Source organism: Aegilops tauschii, chromosome 4 (assembly GCF_002575655.3).
Source record: "Aegilops tauschii subsp. strangulata cultivar AL8/78 chromosome 4, Aet v6.0, whole genome shotgun sequence".
Taxonomy (NCBI): Eukaryota; Viridiplantae; Streptophyta; class Magnoliopsida; order Poales; family Poaceae; genus Aegilops; species Aegilops tauschii.
In genome coordinates, this window is record NC_053038.3 from 20,687,397 (window position 1) to 20,712,847 (window position 25,451).

General features: G+C 49.1%; 1 protein-coding gene across 1 annotated transcript; it reads right to left on the reverse strand.

Annotated features, from left to right (window-relative positions):
- Positions 1-9,912: 9,912 nt before the first annotated feature.
- Positions 9,913-14,290, reverse strand: LOC109756902 (phosphatidylinositol 4-phosphate 5-kinase 1). The gene is made up of 8 exons (XM_020315742.4): positions 13,113-14,290; positions 12,840-13,007; positions 12,583-12,748; positions 12,135-12,245; positions 11,869-12,062; positions 11,640-11,770; positions 11,466-11,562; positions 9,913-10,834 (listed from the first exon to the last, which is right to left on the reverse strand). The coding sequence occupies exons 1-8, from the start codon at positions 14,120-14,122 to the stop codon at positions 10,525-10,527; spliced, it is 2,187 nt and encodes a 728-aa protein (XP_020171331.2). The 5' UTR covers positions 14,123-14,290; the 3' UTR covers positions 9,913-10,524.
- Between the last annotated feature and the right edge of the window lie 11,161 nt (positions 14,291-25,451).

Consider the following 25,451-nt stretch of genomic DNA (forward strand, 5'->3'; position numbering starts at 1 on the left):
TGATCTCCATCATCGTGTCTCCATGAAGTGGTCTCGCCAACTATTACTTCTACTACTATGGCTAACGGTTAGCAATAAAGTAAAGTAATTACATGGCGTTTTTCATTGACACGCAGGTCATACAATAAATTAAGACAACTCCTATGGCTCCTGCCGGTTGTCATGCTCATCGACATGCAAGTCGTGATTCCTATTACAAGAACATGATCAATCTCATACATCACATATATATAATTCATCACATCCTTTTGGCCATATCACATCACATAGCATACCCTGCAAAAACAAGTTAGACGTCCTCTAATTGTTGTTGCATGTTTTACGTGGCTGCTATGGGTTTCTAGCAAGAACGTTTCTTACCTATGCAAAGGACACAACGGTGATATGCCAATTTCTATTTACCCTTCATAAGGACCCTCTTCATCGAATCCGATCCGACTAAAGTGGGAGAGACAGACACCCGCTAGCCACCTTATGCATCAAGTGCATGTCAGTCGGTGGAACCTGTCTCACGTAAGAGTACGTGTAAGGTCGGTCCGGGCCGCTTGATCCCACAATGCCGCCGAATCAAGATAAGACTAGTAACGGCAAGAAAATTGAACAAATCATCACCCACAACTACTTTGTGTTCTACTCGTGCATAGAATCTACGCATAGACCTAGCTCATGATGCCACTATTGGGGAACGTAGCGATAATTCAAAATTTTCCTACGTGTCACCAAGACCAATCTAGGAGATGCTAGCAACGAGAGAGAGGGAGTGCATCTTCATACCCTTGAAGATTGCTAAGCGAAAGCGTTACAAGAACGCGGTTGATGGAGTCGTACTCGCAGCGATTCAAATCGCGGAAGATCCGATCTAGCGCCGAACGGACGGCGCCTCCGCGTTCAACACACGTACAGCCCGGGGACGTCTCCTCCTTCTTGATCCAGCAAGGGGAGAGGAGAAGTTGAGGGACAACTACAGCAGCACGACGGCGTGGTGGCAATGGAGCTCGTGGTTCTCCGGCAGAGCTTCGCTAAGCACTACGAAGGAGGAGGAGGAGGTGTATGAGGAGAGGGCTGCGCCTTGGGAAAGGTATGGCTGCCCTCCCACCCCTCCACTATATATAGGGGCAAGGGAGAGGGGGGCCGGGCCCCTCAGATCCCATCTGGTGGGAGGGGCGGCGGCCAGGGAGGGTGGCTTGCCCCCCAAGTCAAGGGGGGCACCCCCTCCAGGGTTTCCCCCAACCCTAGGCGCATGGGCCCTTGGGGGAGGTTGGTGCCCAGCCCACTTAGGGGCTGGTTCCCTTCCACCTACAGCCCATAAGGCCCTCCGGGGCAGGTGGACCCTCCCGGTGGACCCCCGGAACCCCTTCGGTGGCCCCGGTACAATACCGGCATACCCCCGAATACTTCCGGTGACCGTATGATGACTTCCCATATATAAATCTTTACCTCCGGACCATTCCGGAACTCCTCGTGACGTCCGAGATCCTATCCGGGACTCCAAACAACCTTCGGTAACCACATACTATTTCCCATAACAACTCTAGCGTCACCGAACCTTAAGTGTGTAGACCCTACGGGTTCGGGAACCATGCAGACATGACCGAGACATCTCTCCGGCCAATAACCAATAGCGGGATCTGGATACCCATATTGGCTCCCACATGTTCCACGATGATCTCATCGGATGAACCACGATGTCGGGGATTCAATCAATCCCGTATACAATTCCCTTTGTCAATCGGTATGTTACTTGCCCGAGATTCGATCGTCGGTATCCCAATACCTCATTCAGTCTTGTTACCGGCAAGTCACTTTACTCGTTCCGTAACGCATGATCCCGTGACTAACTACTTAGTCACATTGAGCTCATTATGATGATGCATTACCGAGTGGGCCCAGAGATACCTCTCCGTCATACGTTCGTGCCAACCCAACAGACACTTTCGGAGATACCTGTAATGCACCTTTATAGCCACCCAGTTATGTTGTGACGTTTGGTACACCCAAAGCATTCCTACGGTATCCGGGAGTTGCACAATCTCATGGTCTAATGAAATGATACTTGACATTAGAAAAGCTCTTAGCAAACGAACTACACGATCTTGTGCTATGCTTAGGATTGGGTCTTGTCCATCACATCATTCTCCTAATGATGTGATCCAGTTATCAATGACATCCAATGTCCATGGTCAGGAAACCATGACCATCTATTGATCAACGAGCTAGTCAACTAGAGGCGGACATGTTGTGGTCTATGTATTCACACATGTATTACAGTTTCCAGTCAATACAATTATAGCATGAACAATAGACAATTATCATGAACAAGGAAATACAATAATAACCATTTTATTATTGCCTCTAGGGCATATTTCCAACATTTATATGTGAAACCTCTCTTTCTTTATTACTTCCTATTAATTGCAACAATGACCAAAACTATGTTTCTCAACTCTCAACAACTTTTAATCATCATACTCCTTATATGTGAAGTCATTACTCTCCATAAGATCAATATGATCTCTTTTTATTTCTTTTTATTCTTTCTTTTTCTTTTAATCCCTCAAGATCATAGCAAGATAATCAAGCCCTTGACTCAACACTAATCTTTATTATATAGCTCACGGACTCGATTACATAGAGGAATCATAAAGGAAAACTCAAAACTCAAAGCTAAATCATACTAAAACTTTATTCTACTAGATCAAGATATTACCAAAAGGATCGAACTAAGAAAAACGGTAAAGATAGGAGTGTGATGGTGATACGATACTGGGGCACCTCCCCCAAGCTTGGCAGTTGCCAAGGGGAGTGCCCATACCCATGTGATTATGTCTCCTTCTTCGGGGGTGGTGATGTGATATTCTTGGCTATGATACCCCTTAGGATACGATTCTCCTCCTCGAGCTTATTGACTTGCCGCTTAAGATCCATTATTTCCTTACGGAGCTTACCCGTGACGGTTAAAGCTCCTTGCACCCATGGATGCTGCATAGCTGCGGGAGAACAAGTAACACTCTTCTTCATATTTTCATAAGAAATAAATCTAACATTGGAAGGGATAACCGAGTTTGGAATAGCCGAGCTCTATAGTTCCCCCATCGTGAATCCGGCCCGGTAGCGAGAAGTGACTTCTTGATCCTCCTCCATGGCATCTATCCTTTTCAAATCGGCCTCCATCTCTTCCTCCGTTGCTGGCCCAAAGTGGTCAGCATCGCTGCTTGTTCCTAGTCCCGGTGTCGGATGAGACACCCGACTCTCCCCGACCGACTCTTGAGAAGACATCTTGCTCTAATCTGCGGCAGAAACAGCTCGAAACGAAAACAGAGGATATTTGCGTGATACGAGAGTCAAAACCTTCGGGAGAATATATAATGAAATTTTACCGACCGAAAGAAGTATCGTGCAAGAGAACAGAGTCCAGAGCGCACACGAGGTGCCCACGAGGCAGGGAGGCGCGCCCAGGGGGGTAGGGCGCGCCCTCCACCCTCATGGAGGCCTCGTGTCCTTCCCGGGCTGCTTCTTATTTTCCTATTTTTCTAAATATTCCAAATCGGAGAAAAATTGCCATTAGAACTGTTTTGGAGTCGGTTTACTTACCGTACCACATACCTATTCCTTTTTGGAGTCTGAAACGTTCTGGAAAGTGTCCCTTATGTATTCCTCCGGGGTTACGGTTTGAATAATATTAGTTTCAACATTTATGGGATTACCTTAGATATAATGTTTGATTCTTTGACCGTTTACCACCTTCGGGTTTGTGCCTTCGAAATTGTTGATTTTTATGGCACCGGAACAATAGACCTCCTCGATAACGTAAGGGCCTTCCCATTTGGAGAGAAGTTTTCCTGCAAAAAATCTTAAACGAGAGTTGTATAGCAACACATAATCACCTACATTAAACTCACGCTTTTGTATCCTTTTGTCATGCCATCTTTTAACTTTTTCTTTAAACAATTTGGCATTCTCATAGGCTTGGGTTCTCCATTCATCAAGTGAGCTAATGTCAAATAACCTCTTCTCACCGGCAAGTTTGAAATCATAATTGAGCTCTTTAATGGCCCAATATGCCTTATGTTCTAGCTCGAGAGGTAAGTGACATGCTTTTCCATAAACCATTTTATACGGAGTCATACCCATAGGATTTTTATATGCAGTTCTATAGGCCCATAATGCATCATCTACTTTCTTGGACCAATTCTTTCTAGATCTATTAACAGTCTTTTGCAAAATTAATTTGAGCTCTCTATTACTCAATTCTACTTGACCACGAGACTGTGGGTGATAAGGAGATGCAATTCTATGATTAACATCATACTTAGCAAGCATTTTACGAAAAGCACCATGAATAAAATGTGAACCACCATCAGTCATTAAATATCTAGGGACTCCAAACCTCGGAAAAATTAACTTCTTTAAGCATCTTAATAGAGGTGTTATGATCAGCACTACTAGTTGGAATAGCTTCTACCCACTTAGTAACGTAATCAACAGCAACTAAAATATGTGTATACCCATTAGAGGAAGGAAAAGGTCCCATATAATCAAAGCCCCAAACGTCAAATGGTTCAATAACAAGTGAATAATTCATAGGCATTTCTTGACATCTACTAATGTTACCAGTTCTTTGACATTCATCACAAGATAAGACAAACTTACGGGCATCCTTGAAGAGAGTAGGCCAATAAAAACCGGATTGCAATACCTTATGTGCAGTTCTATCTCCAGCGTGGTGCCCTCCATAAGCCTCGAGTGACACTTGCGTAGGATCTGTTCCTGTTCATGCTCAGGTACACAACGTCTAATAACACCATCTACTCCTTCTTTATAAAGATGTGGGTTATCCCAGAAGTAATGTCTTAAATCATAGAAAAACTTTTTCTTTTGCTGGTATGTGAAACTAGGTGGTATAAATTTAGCAACAATGTAATTAGCATAATCAGCATTCCATGGAGCAGTACGAGAAGCATTTATGACATTTAATTGTTCATCACGAAAGCTATCATCAATAGGTAGTGGGTCATCAAGAACATTTTCTAACCTAGACAAGTTATCTGCAACGGGGTTCTCAGCTCCCTTTCTATCAATAATATGTAAATGAAATTCTTGTAGCAAGAGAACCCATCTAATAAGTCTAGGTTTAGCATCTTTCTTTTCCATAAGATATTTAATAGCAGCATGATCAGTGTGAATACTTACTTTGGAATCAACAATATAAGGTCTGAACTTAACACAAGCAAATACAACTGCTAAGAATTGTTTTTCAGTAGTGGCATAATTTCTCTGGGCATTGTCTAGAGTTTTACTAGCATATTGGATAACATTTAATTTCTTATCAACTCTTTGCCCTAGAACAGCACCTACAGCATAATCGCTAGCATCACACATAATTTCAAAAGGTAAATTCCAATCAGGTGGCTGAACAATAGGTGCAGAAATCAATGCTTTCTTAAGTATTTCGAATGCTTCCACACAATCATCATCAAAGACAAAAGGTATATCTTTTTGTAATAGATTAGTCAGAGGCCGGGAAATTTTTGAGAAGTCCTTAATGAACCTCCTATAAAAACCGGCATGACCCTGGAAACATCTTATACCTTTGATGTCCTTGGGACACGGCATCTGTTCACATCAACTTTAGCTTTATCAACCTCAATACCTCTTTCCAAAATTTTATGCCCCAGGACAATGCCTTCATTAACCATAAAGTGGCATTTCTCCAAATTCAAGATGAGATTAGTTTCTTCACATCTCTGCAAAACTCGATCAAGGTTGCTCAAGCAATCATCAAAAGAGGATCCATAAATAGAGAAATCATCCATGAAAACCTGACAAATCTTCTCACAAAAGTCAGAGAATATAGCCATCATGCATCTTTGAAAGGTAGCAGGAGCATTACATTAACCAAAAGGCATACGTCTATAAGCAAAAGTACCAAAAGGGCAAGTAAAAGTGGTCTTTGCTTGATCATCAGCTGAAACATGTATTTGAGAGAAACTAGAGTAACCATCTAGAAAGTAAAAATGTGTATGTTTGGATAATATTTCTAGCATTTGATCAATAAAAGGTAAGGGGTAATGATCCTTTTTAGTAGCCTTATTTAATTTGCGGAAATCAATTACCATCCTATAACCTGTACTAATTCTTTGCGGAATCAATTCATCTTTATCATTAGGAAGGACAGTAATACCTCCCATCTTAGGGACACAATGGACAGGACTTACCCACTGACTATCAGCAACGGGATAAATTATACCTGCCTCAAGGAGCTTCAGTATTTCCTTTCTTACCACTTCTTTCATCTTAGGATTCAGCCGTCGTTGGTGACCAATAACTGGTTTGGCATCTTTCTCCAATTTTATTTTGTGTTGACATAGAGTGGGACTAATGCCCTTAAGATCATCAATAGTATATCCAATAGCAGCACGGTGCTTCTTCAGAGTTTTCAATAATTTTTCTTCTTCATGCTCTGAAAGGTTAGCACTAATAATAACAGGATATATCTTCTTTTCATCAAGATAAGCATATTTAAGAGTATCAGGTAATGGTTTAAGCTCAAACACGGGATCACCCTTGGGTGGAGGAGGATCCCCTAGGATTTCAACAGGCAAGTTGTGTTTCAGAATAGGTCCCTGTTTAAAGAATACTTCATCTATTTCCCTTCTTTCTTTCATAAACATATCATTTTCATGGTCTAGCAAATATTGTTCTAAAGAATCACTAGGAGGTACGGCAATAGAAGCAAGACCAATAATTTCATCTTTACTAGGCAATTCCTCATCACGAGGTTGTCTACGAAATTTAGAGAAATTAAACTTATGAGACATATCATCCAAGCCAATAGTAACAACATCCTTTTTGCAGTCTATCTTAGCATTAACAGTATTCAAGAAGGGTCTACCAAATATAATGGGACAAAAGCTATCTTGTGGGGAACCAAGAACAAGAAAATCAGCAGGATATTTAGCTTTCCCACACAAGACCTCAACATCTCTAACAATCCCCATTGGTGAAATAGTATCTCTATTGGCAAGTTTAATGGTGACATCAATATCTTCTAACTTAGCGGGTGCAATATCATGCATAATTTCTTTGTATAAGGAAATAGGTATTGCACTAGCACTAGCACCCATATCACATAAGCCATGATAACAATGATCTCCTATTTTAACAGAAATAACAGGCATGCCTACCACAGGTCTATGCTTATGTTTAGCACTAGGTTTAGCTATTCTAGCAGTCTCTTCACAGAAGTAAATAACATGCCCATCAATATTATCAACCAAGAGATCTTTAACCATAGCAATATTAGGTTCAACTTTAACTTGCTCAGGAGGTGTATAAGTTCTAATATTGCTTTTACGAACCACAATTGATCGTTTGATCTTTTAGCCGTGTGCGGTGCCCCCCTCCACCATGGTCCACCTCGATAATACTGTAGCGGTGCTTAGGTGAAGCCCTGTGTTGGTAGAACATCATCATCGTCACCACGCCGTCGTGCTGACGAAACTCTCCCTCAACACTCGGCTAGATCGGAGTTCGAGGGACGTCATTGGGCTGAACGTGTGCTGAACTCGGAGGTGCCGCGCGTTCGGTACTTGATCGGTCGGATCGTGAAGACGTACGACTACATCAACCGCGTTGTGCTAACGCTTCCGCTTTCGGTCTACGAGGGTACGTGGACAACACTCTCCCCTCTTGTTGCTATGCATCACCATGATCTTGCGTGTGCGCAGGAAATATTTGAAATTACTACGTTCCCCAACATTTCCCTGGGACCCCGGACGTCGAGGTCCTTGATGGCCCTGACAAGTCCTTCGAGAAGCCCTTCGACAAGCAATTTGAACCCGTCCATGATAGGAAGAGGAAGAGAGGAGGCCTGATGGAGGAGGAGGTCAATGTCTTTTGCAGCATGACTGAGGCGGTGAAGGAGGTGGCAACAGCCATCAGGGAGTGCAAGCCCCTCGACGTTCACCCTGACCTGTATGGCGCTGTCATGACCCAAGGTGGCTTCAGCGACGAGGCTCTCATGGCAGCTCTCAACCACCTGCTTGACAACAAGGCCCAGGGTGTTGGGTTCGTTGCCATGGCAGACGCTCACAGGGTGCTGTGGCTCAGGAGCTGGCTGGGCAAGCACTACTACTAGAGTAGTGCTGCCTGTGAGCGTGCATTATCCCCGACGGCGATGGCGGTGGCGACGACGACGACGATGACGATGACGACATACATTTTGTGTAGCTAGGGCTGAAAAACTATTCGATGGTCTGTATATTTTGGTGAGGTGGTATATACTAACCCCTCACGATGATGGTGAACTTGCGGTGGTAGGACGACACCCTCTTTTGGATGTGGTGGTAGGATAACACTATGGTAGTGCTAGGTAGAACTTGATATGCTGTATGATCGTGCATGCTTTACTTCTTCTCTTCTGCTCCATTGTTGTTTGTGTGCTACTTTGTCTGCTCCATTGATTTGCTGCTTCAACTCTTGCTCTTGCATTGCTAGGGCAAGTGGCATGCCATGTTCATCGGTAAGGCTCCAGGGGTTTACAGTTCATGGGAAGAAGCCAGTGCACAAGTGGCGTCGTATAGCAACAGCAACAATAGAGGGTTCAAGACTATGCAGGCAGCAGAACAAGCTTACTCTAACTGGGTGCGAAAGCACAGAGGCAGCAGTGTTGACAGTGGCAAGGTTGGAGGTGTCAAACTGGAAGGTGCTAAGGTGGATCGTCAGTTTGGGTTGAAGTTGAAGAACTTCATCATCTTCGCCCGGTTCATCGCCATTGCTATTTTGTGGCGTTGGTGTGCTAGGTTGATCATTGTGGGTAAGCTCACCTACTAGGGTACAAGGTAAGCACACCATGTATACCGACGCCGTGTTCATGTGCCGCTTGGGCCAATGCAGGCAACCAAACTAAGTGCACTTGCGTATTACCTAATGCAGGGACCCTAGATGCAGGCAACCAAAAAACTTACAGATGGCGCATTAGGGCCTGTTTTTGCTCAACCAGGCTGGGTTGAGAAGTGTATGCGATGCAGAAACTGTTCACAACTTAAACCAAACACGCCCTTGACAAGTCAGCGCGTCCGTGATCGAGGAGTCCGGTTGCAGATGCTCTAACATATAGGCAAACAAATTTCATCACAAAAGAAAATGGCAATCGCGGATGGAATCTGCCAGAAGAAACAAACGTTCATTTCTTGCAACCCAGGCATCCCGACGTCCACGTGGCACCAGCCAACACGTCGGCACGGTCCCCTACGCGAGTGAATAGAGAGATTCGCACATACTGGAGTCTGAGCTAGAATCACACGTGGTTAACATGGGTAGGCAGAACACAAGATACTGTCCCTGCTGGAGCATCATGTGGTACTCCTCCCGACCATGAAGCGTAGGCCACAGTGACACATCTGGCTCTCGCAGCGCAGCCGCTGTGGAGGACTCGAGATGCCCATACGGCCCGACGGAGTTAGCCATCTGATGATCCGCAATCGGTGTGGCTGATCCGACGATCTTTGAATGGAATAAGCAGTGGATACCGATAAAGCGATTCCAGGTTTGGGCATTATAGGAGTGGAAAGGATAGAGAGGATCACCGTTCCGATCTTAACCATCTATCCATCTGCTGTTCCGTGCTGTGCTTTCCTTTCTCTTCTTTCCATGCACCTCCCCTCCTATCACTTTTCCCCACTTCCAACACTCCCTCTCTGAGGCATCACAGGCAGGCAGGCAGGCAGGCAGGCCGGCCTCGGTCACAGCAGGTCAAGGAAGGAGAGTTGCAAGCCAAGCTCTACCCTACCTTCTCTCTCTGGCCTGCAAAAAGCTACCCGAGGGGCCAATATATACTGGGAAAGGAAGAAGCCAACAACACGAAAGAGAGGGAGAGGGAGAAGCAGTGCAGCGAAGGAAGAAGATGCCGAATTCAATTCTGATCCACCACCCACCATTCACTGGATCGAAAATGTTGTATCTGTACATGATCTCTCTCCTTATTCACTGCCTTAAATTACCCTCCTTTTGGAAACAAAAATTCCCTATCCCCCCTTCTTTACATCCAACAGATATATAAAAAGGGGAAATAAATTAAACCAGCCATGAAAAGAATCCTATTCCTAACTAAAAAAGAAGAGAATAAAAAAGAGGACTGCCATGCTACCAAGGGAGCTGGAAGGACCAACCTCTCACCACCCACCAAATCACAAAATGTACAGATGCCTACTAGTTCCGATCCTCGTGGCCGCGTTTCCAAAATCGAGCCACAGTCCACATTCTCCTGGTCGCGGCGAATTGCTTTGCAACCTCGTCTCCCTTCACTGCTGAATCGAGAGTTCAACAGTGATTACCCGGTCGACGAGCTGATTTTTACCTGATTCCAGCGGCTGATGATGCTTGTTGGCATTTTAAATATATGGAGTTCCTTTGACCATGCAGAAAATCTACCAAAACCACCATGGAATCAATCGTCGCAGGTGCTCGCTCTGGACTGGACTTCATATGGAATTCCTGTTGCATGCATATCTTTGACCCCAATTCTTAGCCATCTTCCACAAAAATTCTGCCGATGAAATCCTGAAACCTCTTGGAATAGAGCTTCGGGTCCACCGCAGATATCGAATTGGGGTCAGTCTGCAACGACTTGTAAACATGCTCTAGCCTTTTGGTGATGTCATAGTCTTGGAGAATGTCGATTATCCCGAAATACAGAATCACGTCGTGCACTTCGCCGGTCTGGTTCGGGGCCAGGAATCCCCCACCACTGAGGAGAAACGGGTCGAACTCGCTTCTTCTGGATGCTTGCTCTGCTCGGGCTGGCATGTGCGCACCCAACCTAATCAATGGCTTCCTGAAATCAAGAAAAAGTAGGAATATGGCATTAGAGAACACAGATTAATGGAGTTAACAAATAAGCTGTGGAGCATTTGTTGCTCTTAAACAGGACAGGACAATCATCTCTAATGCAGCTGAGCAAACAGCTAGGACCCAACAATGCATATGTGTTAACAAAGTGGAGAGCAATGAAGATTTTGCAGTATGATGGCTGCTCAAAGTGTCAACTAAGATGGGCACTGAGCCAGGTACAGCTTGTATAAGGCGTGAGCCAAGTGTAGAACCCGTGACAAAGCACAAAAGCCATGCTTTTAGGCATGACAAAGCACAAGGATGGGCTAGTAAGGTAAACTAAACTAATTGCTTTCAGGTTGTTGAAGTTGCACTATCTGCTTCCATTTTCTAATATGAAATTGCAGTCTTGCAATTTTATCTTCAGCAAACAACAAATGTCTGAAAGGAATCTAAACACAAGGTACATAACGTTGAAAGGATGCAAAGAACTACTTCTGTTTCATGTGGTCATTTTGAGAAAAGTTGGTAGAATTACACTAACATTAACCCAGGCTTGTTTGGAATGCATGGATTCAAATGAGTTTTGCAAGAAAAAGATAGGAAACAGTTCAAAAGAAAACACGGCAACATACCGGCAGTCAGGTATCCTATCATAATCGTTATCTGAGAAGCACAGCTCTGGCATGCCACCACCACCAACTTGAAATGTCTCACACTTCATTGATAGCTCTGCTTAAGGATAATCGCTTAGGTTAGCACATATGGGCAATCTTTTAACTTTTCTGGGTAAAGAAGAAGGAACTTACTTGGAGAAGCCGTAAAAGTAGACAATCCCATCTTCGAGGCAGAGACATCATCACAAAAGTGAACTCCCACCAAGAAGCTGTAGTCCATAATACCTTCAGACTCCAAAAATTCGCAATCTCTCTGGAGTTGCCTGGAGAATAAATCCACACATCAAGTTAGTATTACCGATTGAGTTATTGGCTTGAAAGTAATTCCAACACCACAGATATCGTAAGGGATTGAACTTACTCATGGAGATCTCTATACCAAGACCGCCGCAACCGAAATACAAAGTTGAGGTCCAAGTCTTTAAGTGTAGTTGTCTCATCGATCTCTTCTTCAAATTTGTCTGCCGTTCGGCCATATGATGAACCTTTAAGATCAAAACGGCGATGAATCTGATAGTCCGAGCAGAACAAATTTCCCATGACAATAAAACGGACCTGGAGAGGTTGTGATTAATCAGTAACTAACATAAAAACATTTTCTGGCAAGGAATTGCAAATATTGCGCACCTTCGGTCCATTGATAGGCTTTACACAGTGGACACCATAGAACCTTGTAATTAGAGAGTAATCATATCGACTAACATGTTGGTAGTAGCTAGACAACATCCGAATAAGCAACTGCGCAGGCAAATAGCAAGGTGATGAGATACCATTTAACAAACAAACCGTTTCTCTCAAAGTATTTCTACTTGGCAGCACATTTAGCTTTAAATTATATGCATCGAAACATAAGGACTAAGAAGACAATGCCAAAACAATGACGCACATTCGCAAGGCTTGAAACCCTATGTGAGAAACAAGATTTTCCAAATTTGATGCCATTTCCACGATGCAATTCAAACAATGTCAATCATTTCACAAGTGACAGAACCTCCAATCCAAATAAAAGGTTACCTACTTCATACAGGCTGTAAACAAGTGCAGTTCATAACGATGGCATGAGCAAGAAAATTACCTTGACTTCTGATTTTCTCACTGTTTTAATCATGAAACGGTCATCTTGGGTGAGGTAAAAGAAACTTCCGCTCTTCCCAGGCGAAGACAGCTCCCTCAGGGCATCATTTCCACAGATAGCGAGCATGTAATCCGCCGGATCAACAGCAAACAACTTCCTCAAATGTCTGCATAACCCAGTATCCCAGTCAGTAATACAGTAGCAAGAAAACACAGCAATCCAGAGAACATTGCTTAGAAGGAATCGCAAGCAAGCACCCGAACACCATCGGGCAGTAGTCCTTCCACCGGAAATCTGGGGAGGAATGTGGTGGCGTGACTTTTGACCCCTCAGGAGGGAACCGCGTCCAGAACTTCTCCCTAGGATCAAAATCTGCCAGTGCAAGCTCCCTCATCGGCACCGCCGCAGATTTCCCCACCGAATGCCTGAAAGATGCACACAATAAACACCCACAAATCCAGAAATTCGCTGAAATACAAGCCACATTGCCAGCATTTTAGCATGGCAACAACTAAATATCGAGGAATCACCTGATGCCCAATTGCAGCTGCAGCATGAGCTCGTAGTTCTTATGCCCCTTGGAGATGGTCTGCCCAGGTCGCTTCCCCTCAGGCGTGGTAGCGGCCGACGACGACCAGCACGGCCCTCCGTTGGCCCCTCGCCGGGCGCTGCGCTGCGTCCGCATGTACGTCGGCCCACCTCCAGCGGGCGCGGCCTCCCGGTAGAGCATGGAGGCCTCGAGCGCATCCACAATGTCGCAGGTGATGTCCCCTGCCTCGCCCTCCGATTCCCAGATGCAGATCCGCGGCACGGCCGCCGCCTTCTCCCCAATCCCCTCCACGGAGGACCTCTTCCGCGCCGCACCCCCGAGGCCAACCGGCGGGAAGAAGGTGCCGCTTATGGCCGGCAGGTCCACGCAGCTCCTCGGCCAGGAGCCGACGTAGCGGCTCCCGTCGGGCCAGGTGAAGACCCCGGTCCCCCTGGGCACGCCGTTCTCCCACACGCCGTCGTAGCGGCTGCCGTTGGCCCAGATCAGCACGCCGCGGCCCGAGATGACGCCGCCGCGCCACTCCCCGACGTACTGGTTGCCGGCGGCCCAGACGTAGCGGCCGTGGCCGTCCTGCATGTTGCGGCGCCACTGGCCCTCGTAGTAGTCCCCGTTGGCGTAGCTCTTGGCGCCGGCCCCGTGGCGGCGGTCGGCCGCCCAGGCGCCGCGGTAGGTGGCGCCGTCGGGCCCGACGAAGACGCCCTGCCCCTCGATCCGGCCCCCGCGGAACTCGCCCTCGAAGGTGGCGCCCGACGGCCAGGAGAAGCGGCCCTTCCCGGACGCCTTGCCGCGCCGCCACTCCCCCTCGTACATGCACCCGTCCGCCCACACGTACTTGCCCTTGCCGTGCGGCGCGCCGCCCGCGAACCCGCCGCGGTACACGTCCCCGTTCGGCAGCGCCTTCTCCACGAACGCCGCCTCGCCCCCCTCCCCCTCGCCCCCGCCTCCGCCGCCCGCGGAGGCGAGGACCATCGCCGGCGCCACCCGCCTCATCCGCACGCCGCCGGCATTGCAGATCGGGGCGGCTAGGGTTTGCGATTCGGGGCGGCCTCCCTCCCCTCCTAAAGCCTCTCTCCCTCCCCTTTTCGCCTCTGTTTTTTTCTGTGCGCTCTCGCTGGCGGTTTGATTTGGGCTAGCGGCGGTGGTGGTGGTGGCACTGGGCTGGCTGGCTAGTAGTAGTACTGTGGAAGGGGAAGGGGATGGGGATGGATGGAAGAGGAGTGAGGGGGACAGGCGCTTTTACCGTACTGCCCCCAACGGGAGGCCGCTCCTCGGCATACCGCATCTGGGGGCCGGGGGGAGTTTACGGAACTGCCCCTATCTGGCTCCGTGGGGCGGCACGAGCCGCCCGTGGTCCCGCCGGCCGGCCTTCGTCGTCGTCGACCTCTTCTGGGTCTGGGTCTGGGTCCGGTCGGTGGTGGGCTGGGTGGAACGCGCGCGGCCGTGCTGGTGCGGATGACGAGGGCCGGTGACGGGTCGGGTCCCGGGTCTGGGCGTTGGGGGTGGCGCGGGGCCCCTGAGGTGGTTGGGGCGAGTGGGTCACCGACATGTGGGGTCGGTCTACTACTGTGGCGTTTCTTTGTTTTTCACGAGCATGCCATTCACTGCTGACTTCCTTGGGCCAGCGTTGCTGCTGCCCGGTCGGGGCGACGACGAAGGAAAGGCACGTTTTGTTCGAGGCTGATTTGATTTTACCGCGGCCAGGTTTGGGCGACGTGCTGTTTGCCGTCACTGGCGTGGTCAGTAAAATCATTTAGAGCCACATTCTGTTTGGAGGAATATACATGGTTTATGTGTACGCCCTCCTGTTTTAAAATGACTTGCACATAAGGAAGTGGACATTTTCACCGTACTCTCTCCGTCCCGAATTACTTGTCCCAGAAATGAATATATTTCTGCAGAAAGTAGTTTGGGCGGAGGGTGTATTATATACGACATAAAGTTGATGTCTTTAGCTTTTTCTTCTTACTTGTTGTGGTTATAGTTTGCTATCATAAAAAGTACTTCCTTCGTTCCAAATTACTTGTCGCAGGAATGTATATATCTAAATGTATTTTAGTTTTAAATACATTTATTTCTATTTATTTTGATGACAAGTAATTTCGGACGGAAGGAGTATATCCTAATTGTGTAGTAACTATATAGTGCGGAGATCTGGATGAGAGAGTAAACTCAACCCGGAAAAAAAAAACTCAACCCTCAATTTCGTACGAGGTTCCTAGGACCGTTCACCATGGCAAATAATTGGACAAGCGCGTAGTCACAATCAGATGCCTATGGTGCTCAGTGTCAATGCTAACGGACTAATATGGTGGACAAAGTATTGCCACTTGTAGAAGAAGCGCCAATCAAACGAAAAGCGGGGCCTGACCTGCATGCTGAGGTCACGGAATTAGTTTGGTGGATTATATACTAATCACGGCTTTGTATGGGGGTTATGAACAACGATTCGGTTGTATATAATTGATGAGGATTTGGTCAGATCTCTTCTTCTTTTAATACTATTTCCTCCATGCACGTCGTGGGAAATGCATTTGCATATTATAAGGATGGTCAAATTCGGATCAGCTTCAAGATACGTGCATCGATTTTGCAGGCCGCAAAGTTGCCCCGGACGGAAATGATCTTGGGTAGTGAATGGGCAAGATCAGATGAGATGCAGACCTCAAATGCAGTGAGATTCAGATCGGATGTATGCTGGCTCTCGGACGAACCATTGTACTAGTATTTGTAGCACTATACCTACTTGGAGAAAGAACGGATATTATTTGATCCGTCTGGCAAAAGGTTGGTTGAGCCGAGCGATCTGGGAATCGGATTGCATATGTCTCGTCGGACGTGCCCATCCATGCATAGCATATCCCCCATACCATGGGATCGTAACGCCTTTCTAGTTTAAGGCGAACAAGCAGCACACTTTCCTTTAAAGGAATCTTGCTAGGTTTTTGTATGTGCCCTGGTCCCATGCCGTTCGAATTTGACTTGATGAGACGACGAAAATGACACCAGGGTGGGTGCAGACCGAATTCTAAGTGCAGGCGTAATGCATCTGGACAGTTAGAGCAGCCGGACTTAGCAAATCTGGCCCTCAAACGCCCGCGGACGCGTCCGCGGGCACTGACGGGGCACACCTCAAATGTTGCGCCGCATATCCACATACCGCAAAGTTCGATCCTCAAATCCATGCAATCCATGCATGCCGATCATACGGTACAAATTGTCTGAATGCCAAAATTCGAAACTAGCTTTATAGAAGGGCTTCGACGCGTTTGTCATGTTGATCTGCCGGACGTTATGGAAGCAAAGGAATGCTATGTTTTTTTCAATCCGGTGCTATTTGCGATGAGTTCGCGACGGTGAATCTAATCTTCCAGGAGATACACCTCTGGAAGTTAGCGGGAGTGGTAGGAGTCCCAACGTTTTTGTGAGTAGTCCGTTTAGGGTAGGGGAGTGGTTGGGTGAGATCGTCGGTTTGTGACGATCTACCATACAAACTCTTGTGCATATATTTCTCTCTTCTATAAAGCTAAGGCTCGAAAAAAAAGAAACAAAGCAAAGCAAATCATAGTTCAACAAACCGGATATGGCAAAATGAAATCAATGTCCCAGCATGACGGATGGCCTCGGATCACTGACTTGGCGCCTGCTCCGCCCGGAATGCGTCCTGCTCCAGGCGGAATGCGTCCTGCTCTGCCTTCATCCGGGCAGCCTCCTCGGCCTGCATCCGGGTCGCAGCCGCCCTCGCCACCTCGTACTTCTACGTGCGTTGATCTCCACCTTCTTGTCCACAAGCCACTTCTTCGCATGCTCATCATAGAGGGTCTCGTCCGCCAACATGATCCTCGCATCTTCCGCGTCCCATGCGAGTTGCAACCTTTTCTTCTCAAGCTCTATGTCGCCAAATGTTTAGGCCTTCTCGAGCTCCCGTTTGATCGCCGCCTGTTGCTTCTCCAACTCGATCTTCTCCCTCTCAATTTCCAGCTTCTTCTCCGCCCTCTTCCGGTCCCACTCCATCCTTTCCTTTTGCGCATCCAACATGAGCTTGTACGTCTCCTCCTTCTTGTTCTCCCTCATCGAAAAAATTGAAGGAAATATGCCCTAGAGGCAATAATAAAGTTGTTATTTTATATTTCCTTATTCATGATAATGTTTATTATTCATGCTAGAATTGTATTAACCGGAAACCTGATACATGTGTGGATACATAGACAAAACATTGTGTCCCTAGTAAGCCTCTACTTGACTAGCTCGTTGATCAAAGATGGTTAAGTTTCCTAACCATGGACATGTGTTGTCATTTGATAATCGGGATCACATCATTATGAGAATGATGTGATGGACATGACTCATCCGTTAGCTTAGCATATTGATCGTTCAGTTTTATTTGCTACTGCTTTCTTCATGTCAAATACATGTTCCTCCGACTACGAGATTATGCAACTCCCGGACACCGGAGGAATACCTTGTGTGCTATCAAACGTCACAACGTAATTGGGTGATTATAAAGATGCTCTACATGTATCTTCGAAGGTGTCTGTTGGGTTGGCATAGATCGAGATTAGGATTTGTCACTCCGAGTATCAGAGAGGTATCTCTGGGCCCTCTCGGTAATGCACATCATATGAAGCCTTGCAAGCAAAGTGACTAATAAGTTAGTTTCGGGATGTTGTATTACGGAACGAGTAAAGAGACTTGCCGGTAACGAGATTGAACTAGGTATGAAGATATCGACGATCGAATCTCGGGCAAGTAGCATACCGATGACAAAGGGAACAACGAATGTTGTCATTACGGTTTGACCGATAAAGATCTTCGTAGAATATGTAGGAACCAATATGAGCATCCAGGTTCCGTTGTTGGTTATTGACCGGAGATATGTCTCGGTCATGTCTACATAGTTCTCGAACCCGTAGGGTCCACACGCTTAATGTTCGATGATGATTTGTATTATGAGTTATGTGTTTTTGGTGACCTAAGATTGTTCGAAGTCTCGGATGAGATCACGGACATGACGAGGAGTCTCGAAATGGTCGAGAGGTAAAGATTGATATATTGGACGATAGTATTCGGACACCGGAAGTGTTTCGGAATGTATCGGGTACATATCGGAGTACCGAGGGGGTTACCGGAACCCCCCGGGGGAAGATATGGGCCATAGGAGGGAGGCGAGGCAGCCCATAAGGGGGTGCCCCCCATGGGGAGTCCGAACTGGACTAGGGGAGGGGGCGCGGCCCCCCATTTCCTTCTCCTCCTCCCTCTCTATCGGATCACGGGTTCCGGCAAAACCCTTAAGGTTCGAACACTAGGGTGCGCACGAAGATCTCTCCTCCTCCTAGCTCACACGCTCCACAATCTCACGGCCTAGCTCCACGAACCCAAAGAACAAAGGGACACAAGATTTATACTGGTTCGGGCCACCGATGTGGTGTAATACCCTACTCCAGTGTGGTGTGGTGGATTGCCTCTTGGGCTGAGGATGAACAGTTACAAGGGAAGAACAACCACCTGAGGAGAGGTGTTCTTGTGCTTGGTGAGCTGGTGTGGTGTCTCTCCGGCCAGTCTAGATCTGATCCCAGATGAGTTGCCTCCTACGATGGTGGCTAGTCCTATTTATAGAGGCCTTGGTCCTCTTCCCAAATATTGATCGGGAAGGGATGCCACAACGGCCAAGTTTGAAGGGGGACAACTAGTACAAGCTATCCTGACAAAAGTAGTCTCCGCCTGCCAAAGGCTCTGGTGATGACGCCGTCTTGGGCTCCACGGTGACCTCCGTCCTGCTGGTCTTGGTCTTGTTGCACCGATATGGAAACCTTTGCGTGATGCCTCGGGGCTCCTCACCTGCGGTTGCCTCTTTAGCACCAAAGAGGAAACGAGGACACTGCGTGCGCTGGCGCCCGCCTGGTCATGGTCATCATGGCTTGTCTCACAGGGACCTCGCGAGGTGCCCCTTGCCTTGATCTCTCCGCTCCTCGCGAGCTAGCTTGGTGGGGCCACCCCTGAGGAGGTCTTGTGTCGTCCGCCTCACGAGGCTTGGGCCCTCGCGAGGGTCGTGAGTGCTTGCTGGTGAAGATGGGCCGTACAGGGCCGCTGGTGGAGCCACGCCGTGGGCCGCAGGCAGGCAAGTCTGGGGACCCCCGTTCCCAGAACGCCGACAGTAGCCCCCGGGCCCAAGGCGCGCTCGGACTTGGCTTCAAGGCGAAGCCAAAGGGCAAGTGCGAAGCGCCGCGGGCCCCAACAGCCTGCAGGCCCGCTTGACGCGTGATGATTGATTGGACGTGGGCGTCTCCGCTTCCCCACGCTGCCTCGGCAACTGCCCGACTTGACGAGTCTCTGCTGCATGCAAAAAAGGGTTATCATTACCTGCGATCATGGAGGTCGACGGTTGGCCTCCTCCAGGCTATAAATGAGGAGGGGCGGAGCCCCTGTCGCCCATCTCTTCCCGTTCCGCTCGCCCCTTCTTCCTTGCTTCATTGCTAGCAGCGACACCCATGGCGCCCACGAAGAGGTTCTCGGCCGCAAAGAAGGGGAAAGCCCGCCAGGTGGGGCCCCGCTCACCGCCGCCCAAGAGAGGCGCGGCCGCCCTCGCAAGCACACCGCGACCCCTGCCATGGTCCCTCGCGGCCGCGGCGGCGCCTCTTCGCCTGGTGGGAGTCGCCCATGTTGTGGCAGCCTCGTCGATGAAGGGAGGCGCGCCATGGTCGCGCGGCCTCCCTGGCCACGTTTCCACTAGGCGGAAGTGCTGCCGGAGTTCGTCGTGTGGTCGGAGAAAACGGGCAGCACCTAGCTTCAGCTCCCACGCTTCCTCGCCGGCGAGCTGCCGGCCACGAGTTCAGGCGGGCTCTGGTTGCAGGCTGACGGCTGCAGCAGCAAGGCTTCGTGGGTCGCGGTGGAGGTCTCCGTCGCAGGCAATGCAGCCCTGGCCCGCGGCTGGCAGACATTTGCCCACGCGCGTGGCCTGGGCAGGTGGTGCACCCTCCACTTCAAGTACTATGGCAACGCGACCCTCTAGGTGAGGGTATTCGGAGAAGACGACCGTCGCGTCGGGTGCTGCCCCGAGGACAACGATAGCGGCGAGGTGCTCGGCCTTGGCGACGGTCGTGACGAGGGTGAGGATGGTCTTGCCCTCGGTGCTGGCCGCTGCTCGTCCAGCTACGGCGATTCTTCCTCTGGCGACAGCTCCAGCAGCGGCTGCTACGACCAGCCGCCAGGTCGCCGCGCCCGCTTCGAGGGCGGCAGTGGGTCGTCTCGTCGCCGCGCCCCAATGAAGTGCGAGGAGGGGTCTGGCTAAGCTCAGGAGAGCGCCATGGGCCCATCCTCGTGAACTGCCGCGGGAGCGCGCGCCACTTTTGTTTCGTTCTTCCTTTTCTTCCTGCATTAAGACAGAGACAAGTATGGCGGCTCCGCAGGGGCGTGCAACGAACCATGATTTCCAAGTTGCTATGCTATGTTTATCGTTCCTGTGTCATGTTGCAGCATCAACGTTTTATGTAGGCGCGTAGGAATAACTTAGCTTGATGCGTTCGAAGTAGTAGTTTCTGCCTCATGAGGCACGCATTTCCCAGTACCTGGCGAGGCCTCCATGGCTTGGGGCGTCTGGGGACTGCAAAAATTCATTAGGAAACTCTTATTCTCCGAGCCCTTCTGAATCCTGGTCGCAGGCGCAACCGGCCATGACCCAGCGCTTCGCATCGCGGTACCCGAGGGGCACGGATTGAGAGAGGTGCACCAGTTTGCGAGCTCGAGTGAGGGTGCCTTGCGAAGAACAGGAAAAATGCTCACGAGGGCACCTGTCCAGCCCCCTCGCGAGGCATGCGAGGAGTACGGGCCAAAACGAGGAACCGAGGGCAGAAAAAGGAGGCAAAAGGTGATGGAACCAAGCTGGCAAGGAACACCAGAAAGCAAATTTTCATTAAAGAGGGGCAAGCCAACTGCGGAAAGCAAATGAAAAGCCACGTCCGGCACCTAGTCTAGTCTTCTTTTCTTCTCACCAGCACGGAGCTAAGTGCTGCCACTAGGACGCGGGAGGGAGCCCCCGAGGCCCGAGGGCGGCACTCCTGAGATTCCGGGGCGTGTACAGCCCCACTCATTATTACGTGAGAGTGTCACGAGTGTAGACCTTCATAGGCACTGGGCCTTGCTTCATGGGTAGAACTTCCGGAGGTGCTGGATGTTCCAGGCGTTCTGGATGGGGATCCCGTCCTACGTCTCCAGGTGCGTGGCGCCAGGCCTGGAGACGTGGGTGACCCAAAACGGGCCCTCCCACATGGGTGAGAGCTTGTGCAGCCCTTCCCTGGAGAGCACCCGCCTCAGGACGAGATCACCCAGCTCGAGCATCCTGGAGCGGACGCTGCGGCAGTGGTACCGCCGCAGCGCCTGCTGGTACCTTGCTGCTCGGAGCGAGGCTTCACGGCGGTGTTCCTCCCCCAGCACGAGGTACATCCCCTGCATGGCATCCTGCTGCGTTTCATCAAACGCCAGGACCCGCGCGGAGCGATGCCTGGCCTCGTGTGGGAGAACCGCTTCTGCTCCATAGACGAGGAAGAATGGGGTCTCGCCTGTCGGCTTGGCGGCGGTGGTGCGGATGGACCATAGCATGGACTGGAGCTCGTCATGACAGCCCCTGCCGCAGGCCTCGAGCTTCTTCTTGAAGGTCCTGGTCTTGAGACCCCTCAGGACTTCCGCGTTGGCGCGTTCGGCTTGGCCATTGCTCCTGGGGTGCGCCACAGAAGCGTAGCAGATCTGCGTTCCAAGGTTAGCACAATATGTCTTGAAGAGATTGCTAGTGAACTGTGAGCCGTTGTCGGTGATGATGCGGTTAGGGACCCCAAAGCGGCTTACGAGGCCCTTGATGAATTTAACTGCTGACCCGGCTGGGATGGTGCGGACGGCTTCCACTTCCGCCCATTTGGTGAATTTGTCGATGGCGACGTAGAGGTAGCGGTATCCTCCAGGCGCTCGAGGGAATGGGCCCAGGATATCTAGCCCCCAGACCGCGAATGTCCATGAAAGCAGGATAGTTTGGAGGCCCTGAGCTGGCTGGTGGATCTGCTTGGCGTGGAATTGGCAGGCCTCGCAGGATTTCACCAGCTCGGCCGCGTCGTTGAGTGTCGTGGGTCAGTAGAACCCACTGCGGAAAGCCTTGCCAACCTGGGTGCGTGACGACGAGTGATGCCCGCAGTCTCTGCCATGTATGTCAGCCAGCAACTCATTCCCCTGCTCCCTGGAGATGCATCATAGAGAAACATCATTTGGCCGCTTTCTGTATAGCTCACCGTCCCGAATGCAGTACGCCGTAGCCTGCCGGGCCACACGCTCCGCGTCCTCTTCCTTCTCCAGCAACGTGCCTTGCGTCAGGTATGCCTTGAACTCATCGGTCTAGCACCCCTCCTGAGGCTCGAGGGCCAGGAGCAGGCGCGCTCCCGAGGTCGGGCCGCAGGCGGGGGCTCCCGAGGCCAGTGGCTGGGGGAGTTCCTCCTGAGGGGGCGCCGGTTCCGCAGGCGGAGGCGCTGCCGAAGGCTTGAAGAGTCGTTCCTCAAAGACGCCGGGCTCTTGGGGCAGGCGCCTGGACGCCCTCTTTGCGATGTAGTCGGCCTCTTTGTTGGTGTCACGAGACACATGCTGTAGCTCCAGGCCCAGGCGTACCTCCGCGAGGTATGCCTCCATGTGCTCATCCTTCGGCTCGTACACCTTGTTGGAGAAGTTGACGAGGAGCTGTGAGTCTCCCCTGATGGTGAGGCGTTTCACCCCCAGGGCCACCGCAGCCTTAAGGCCGGCGATGAGGCCCTCGTATTCTGCGATGTTGTTGGAGACCTTCTCGCCCCGCTGGAAGCAGAGCTGCATGGCGTAGTAAAGCTTGTCCTGAGTGGGCGAGATGAGCACAGCTGATACGTCTCCAACGTATCTATAATTTTTTATTGTTCCATGCTATATTATATTCTATTTTGGACATTATTGGGCTTTATTATACACTTTTATATTATTTTTGGGACTAACCTATTAACTGGAGGCCCAGCCCAGAATTGCTGTTTTTTTGCCTATTTCAGAGTTTCGCAGAAAAAGAATATCAAACGGAGTCCAAACGGAATGAAACCTTCGAGAACGTGATTTTCAGAATGAACGTGATCCAGAGGACTTGGACCCTACATCAAGACATCAACCAGGATGTCACGAGGTAGGGGGCGCGCCTACCCCCTGGGGGCGACCTCCACCCTCGTGGGCCCCCTGTTGCTCCACCGACGCACTCCTTCCTCCTATATATACCTACGTACCCCCAAACTACCAGATACGGAGCCAAAAACCTAATTCCACCGCCGCAACCTTCTGTACCCGTGAGATCCCATCTTGGGGCCTGTTCCGGAGCTCCGCCGGAGGGGGCATCGATCACGGAGGGCTTCTACATCAACACCATGGCCTCTCCGATGATGTGTGAGTAGTTTACCTCAGACCTTCGGGTCCATAGTTATTAGCTAGATGGCTTCTTCTCTCTTTTTGGATCTCAATACAATGTTCTCCCCCTCTCTCGTGGAGATCTATTCGATGTAATCTTCTTTTGAGGTGTGTTTGTTGAGACCGATGAATTGTGAGTTTATGATCAAGTTTATCTATGAACAATATTTGAATCTTCTCTGAATTCTTTTATGTATGATTGGTTATCTTTGCAAGTCTCTTCGAATTATCAGTTTGGTTTGGCCTACTAGATTGATCTTTCTTGCAATGGGAGAAGTGCTTAGCTTTGGGTTCAATCTTGCGGTGTCCTTTCCCAGTGACAGTAGGGGCAGCAAGGCACGTATTGTATTGTTGCCATCGAGGATAACAAGATGGGGTTTATATCATATTGCATGAGTTTATCCCTCTACATCATGTCATCTTGCTTAAAGAGTTACTCTGTTCTTATGAACTTAATACTAGATGCATGCTGGATAGCGGTCGATGTGTGGAGTAATAGTAGTAGATGCAGGCAGGAGTCGGTCTACTTGTCTCGGACGTGATGCATATATACATGATCATACCTAGATATTCTCATAACTATGCTCAATTCTGTCAATTGCTCAACAGTAATTTGTTCACCCACCGTAAATACTTATGCTCTCGAGAGAAGCCACTAGTGAAACCTATGGCCCCGGGTCTATTTTCCATCATATTAATCTTCCAACAACAAGCTATTTCCATTGCCTTTTATTTTACTTTGCATCTTTATCATAAAAATACCAAAAATATTATCTTATCATATCTATCAGATCTCACTCTCGTAAGTGACCGTGTAGGGATTGACAACCCCTTATCGCGTTGGTTGCGAGGATTTATTTGTTTGTGTAGGTGCGAGGGACTCGTGCGTGGCCTCCTACTGGATTGATACCTTGGTTCTCAAAAATTGAGGGAAATACTTACGCTACTTTGCTGCATCACCCTTTCCTCTTCAAGGGAAAACCAACACAGTGCTCAAGAGGTAGCAGCCATGACCCACTTATCCGTGTTTGTGTTTCAGTCACTCACGCAACGCAGACAATAAGCAAACCATGAACATATTGAAAACCCTACAGCGGGAATCCCTCACGCTTGTGCGACACGGAGAGCACCATAGGACAGCACCAATAATAAAACATGCACTCAAACCAATCATGATCATCAATTAACCCATAGGACAAAACGGATCTACTCAAACATCATAGGATAGCCATACATCATTGGGAAATAATATATAGTGTTGAGCACCATGTTTAAGTAGAGATTACAGCGGGTAAAAGAGGGGTTACACCGCTGCATAGAGGGGGGAAGAGTTGGTGATGAGGGCGGTGAAGTTGTGGTGTAGATTGCGGTGATGATGATGGCCCCGGTGGCGCTCTGGTGCCACCAGAAGTGAGGGGGAGAAATACTTGTGTTAAAGTTTGTGATTCCCGTAGCATGCACGTATGGTGAACCGTTATGTGATGAAGTCGGAGCATGATTTATTTATTGATTGTCTTCCTTATGAGTGGCGGTCGGGGACGAGCGATGGTCTTTTCCTACCAATCTATCCCCCTAGGAGCATGCGCGTAATACTTTGCTTTGATAACTTGTAGATTTTTGCAATAATTATATGAGTTCTTTATGACTAATGTTGAGTCCATGGATTATACACACTTTTCTTCCTTCCACCATTGCTAGCCTCTCTAATACCGCGCACTTTTTGCCGGTATCATACACCCACCATATACCTTCCTCAAAACAGCCACCATACCTACCTATCATGGCATTTCCATAGCCATTCCGAGATATATTGCCATGCAACTTACCACCGTTCCGTTTATTATGACATGCTCCATCATTGTCATATTGCTTCGCA

Excerpts from the sequence above, each read along its gene's own strand:
- LOC109756902 (XM_020315742.4), bottom strand. The coding sequence starts at position 14,122 with ATGAGGCGGGTGGCGCCGGCGATGGTCCTCGCCTCCGCGGGCGGCGGA. Across the intron at positions 13,008-13,112 it reads CAGCTGCAATTGGGCATCAG|GCATTCGGTGGGGAAATCTG; the intron begins GTGATTCCTCGA and ends TGCATCTTTCAG. Across the intron at positions 12,063-12,134 it reads AGCCTATCAATGGACCGAAG|GTCCGTTTTATTGTCATGGG; the intron begins GTGCGCAATATT and ends CAACCTCTCCAG.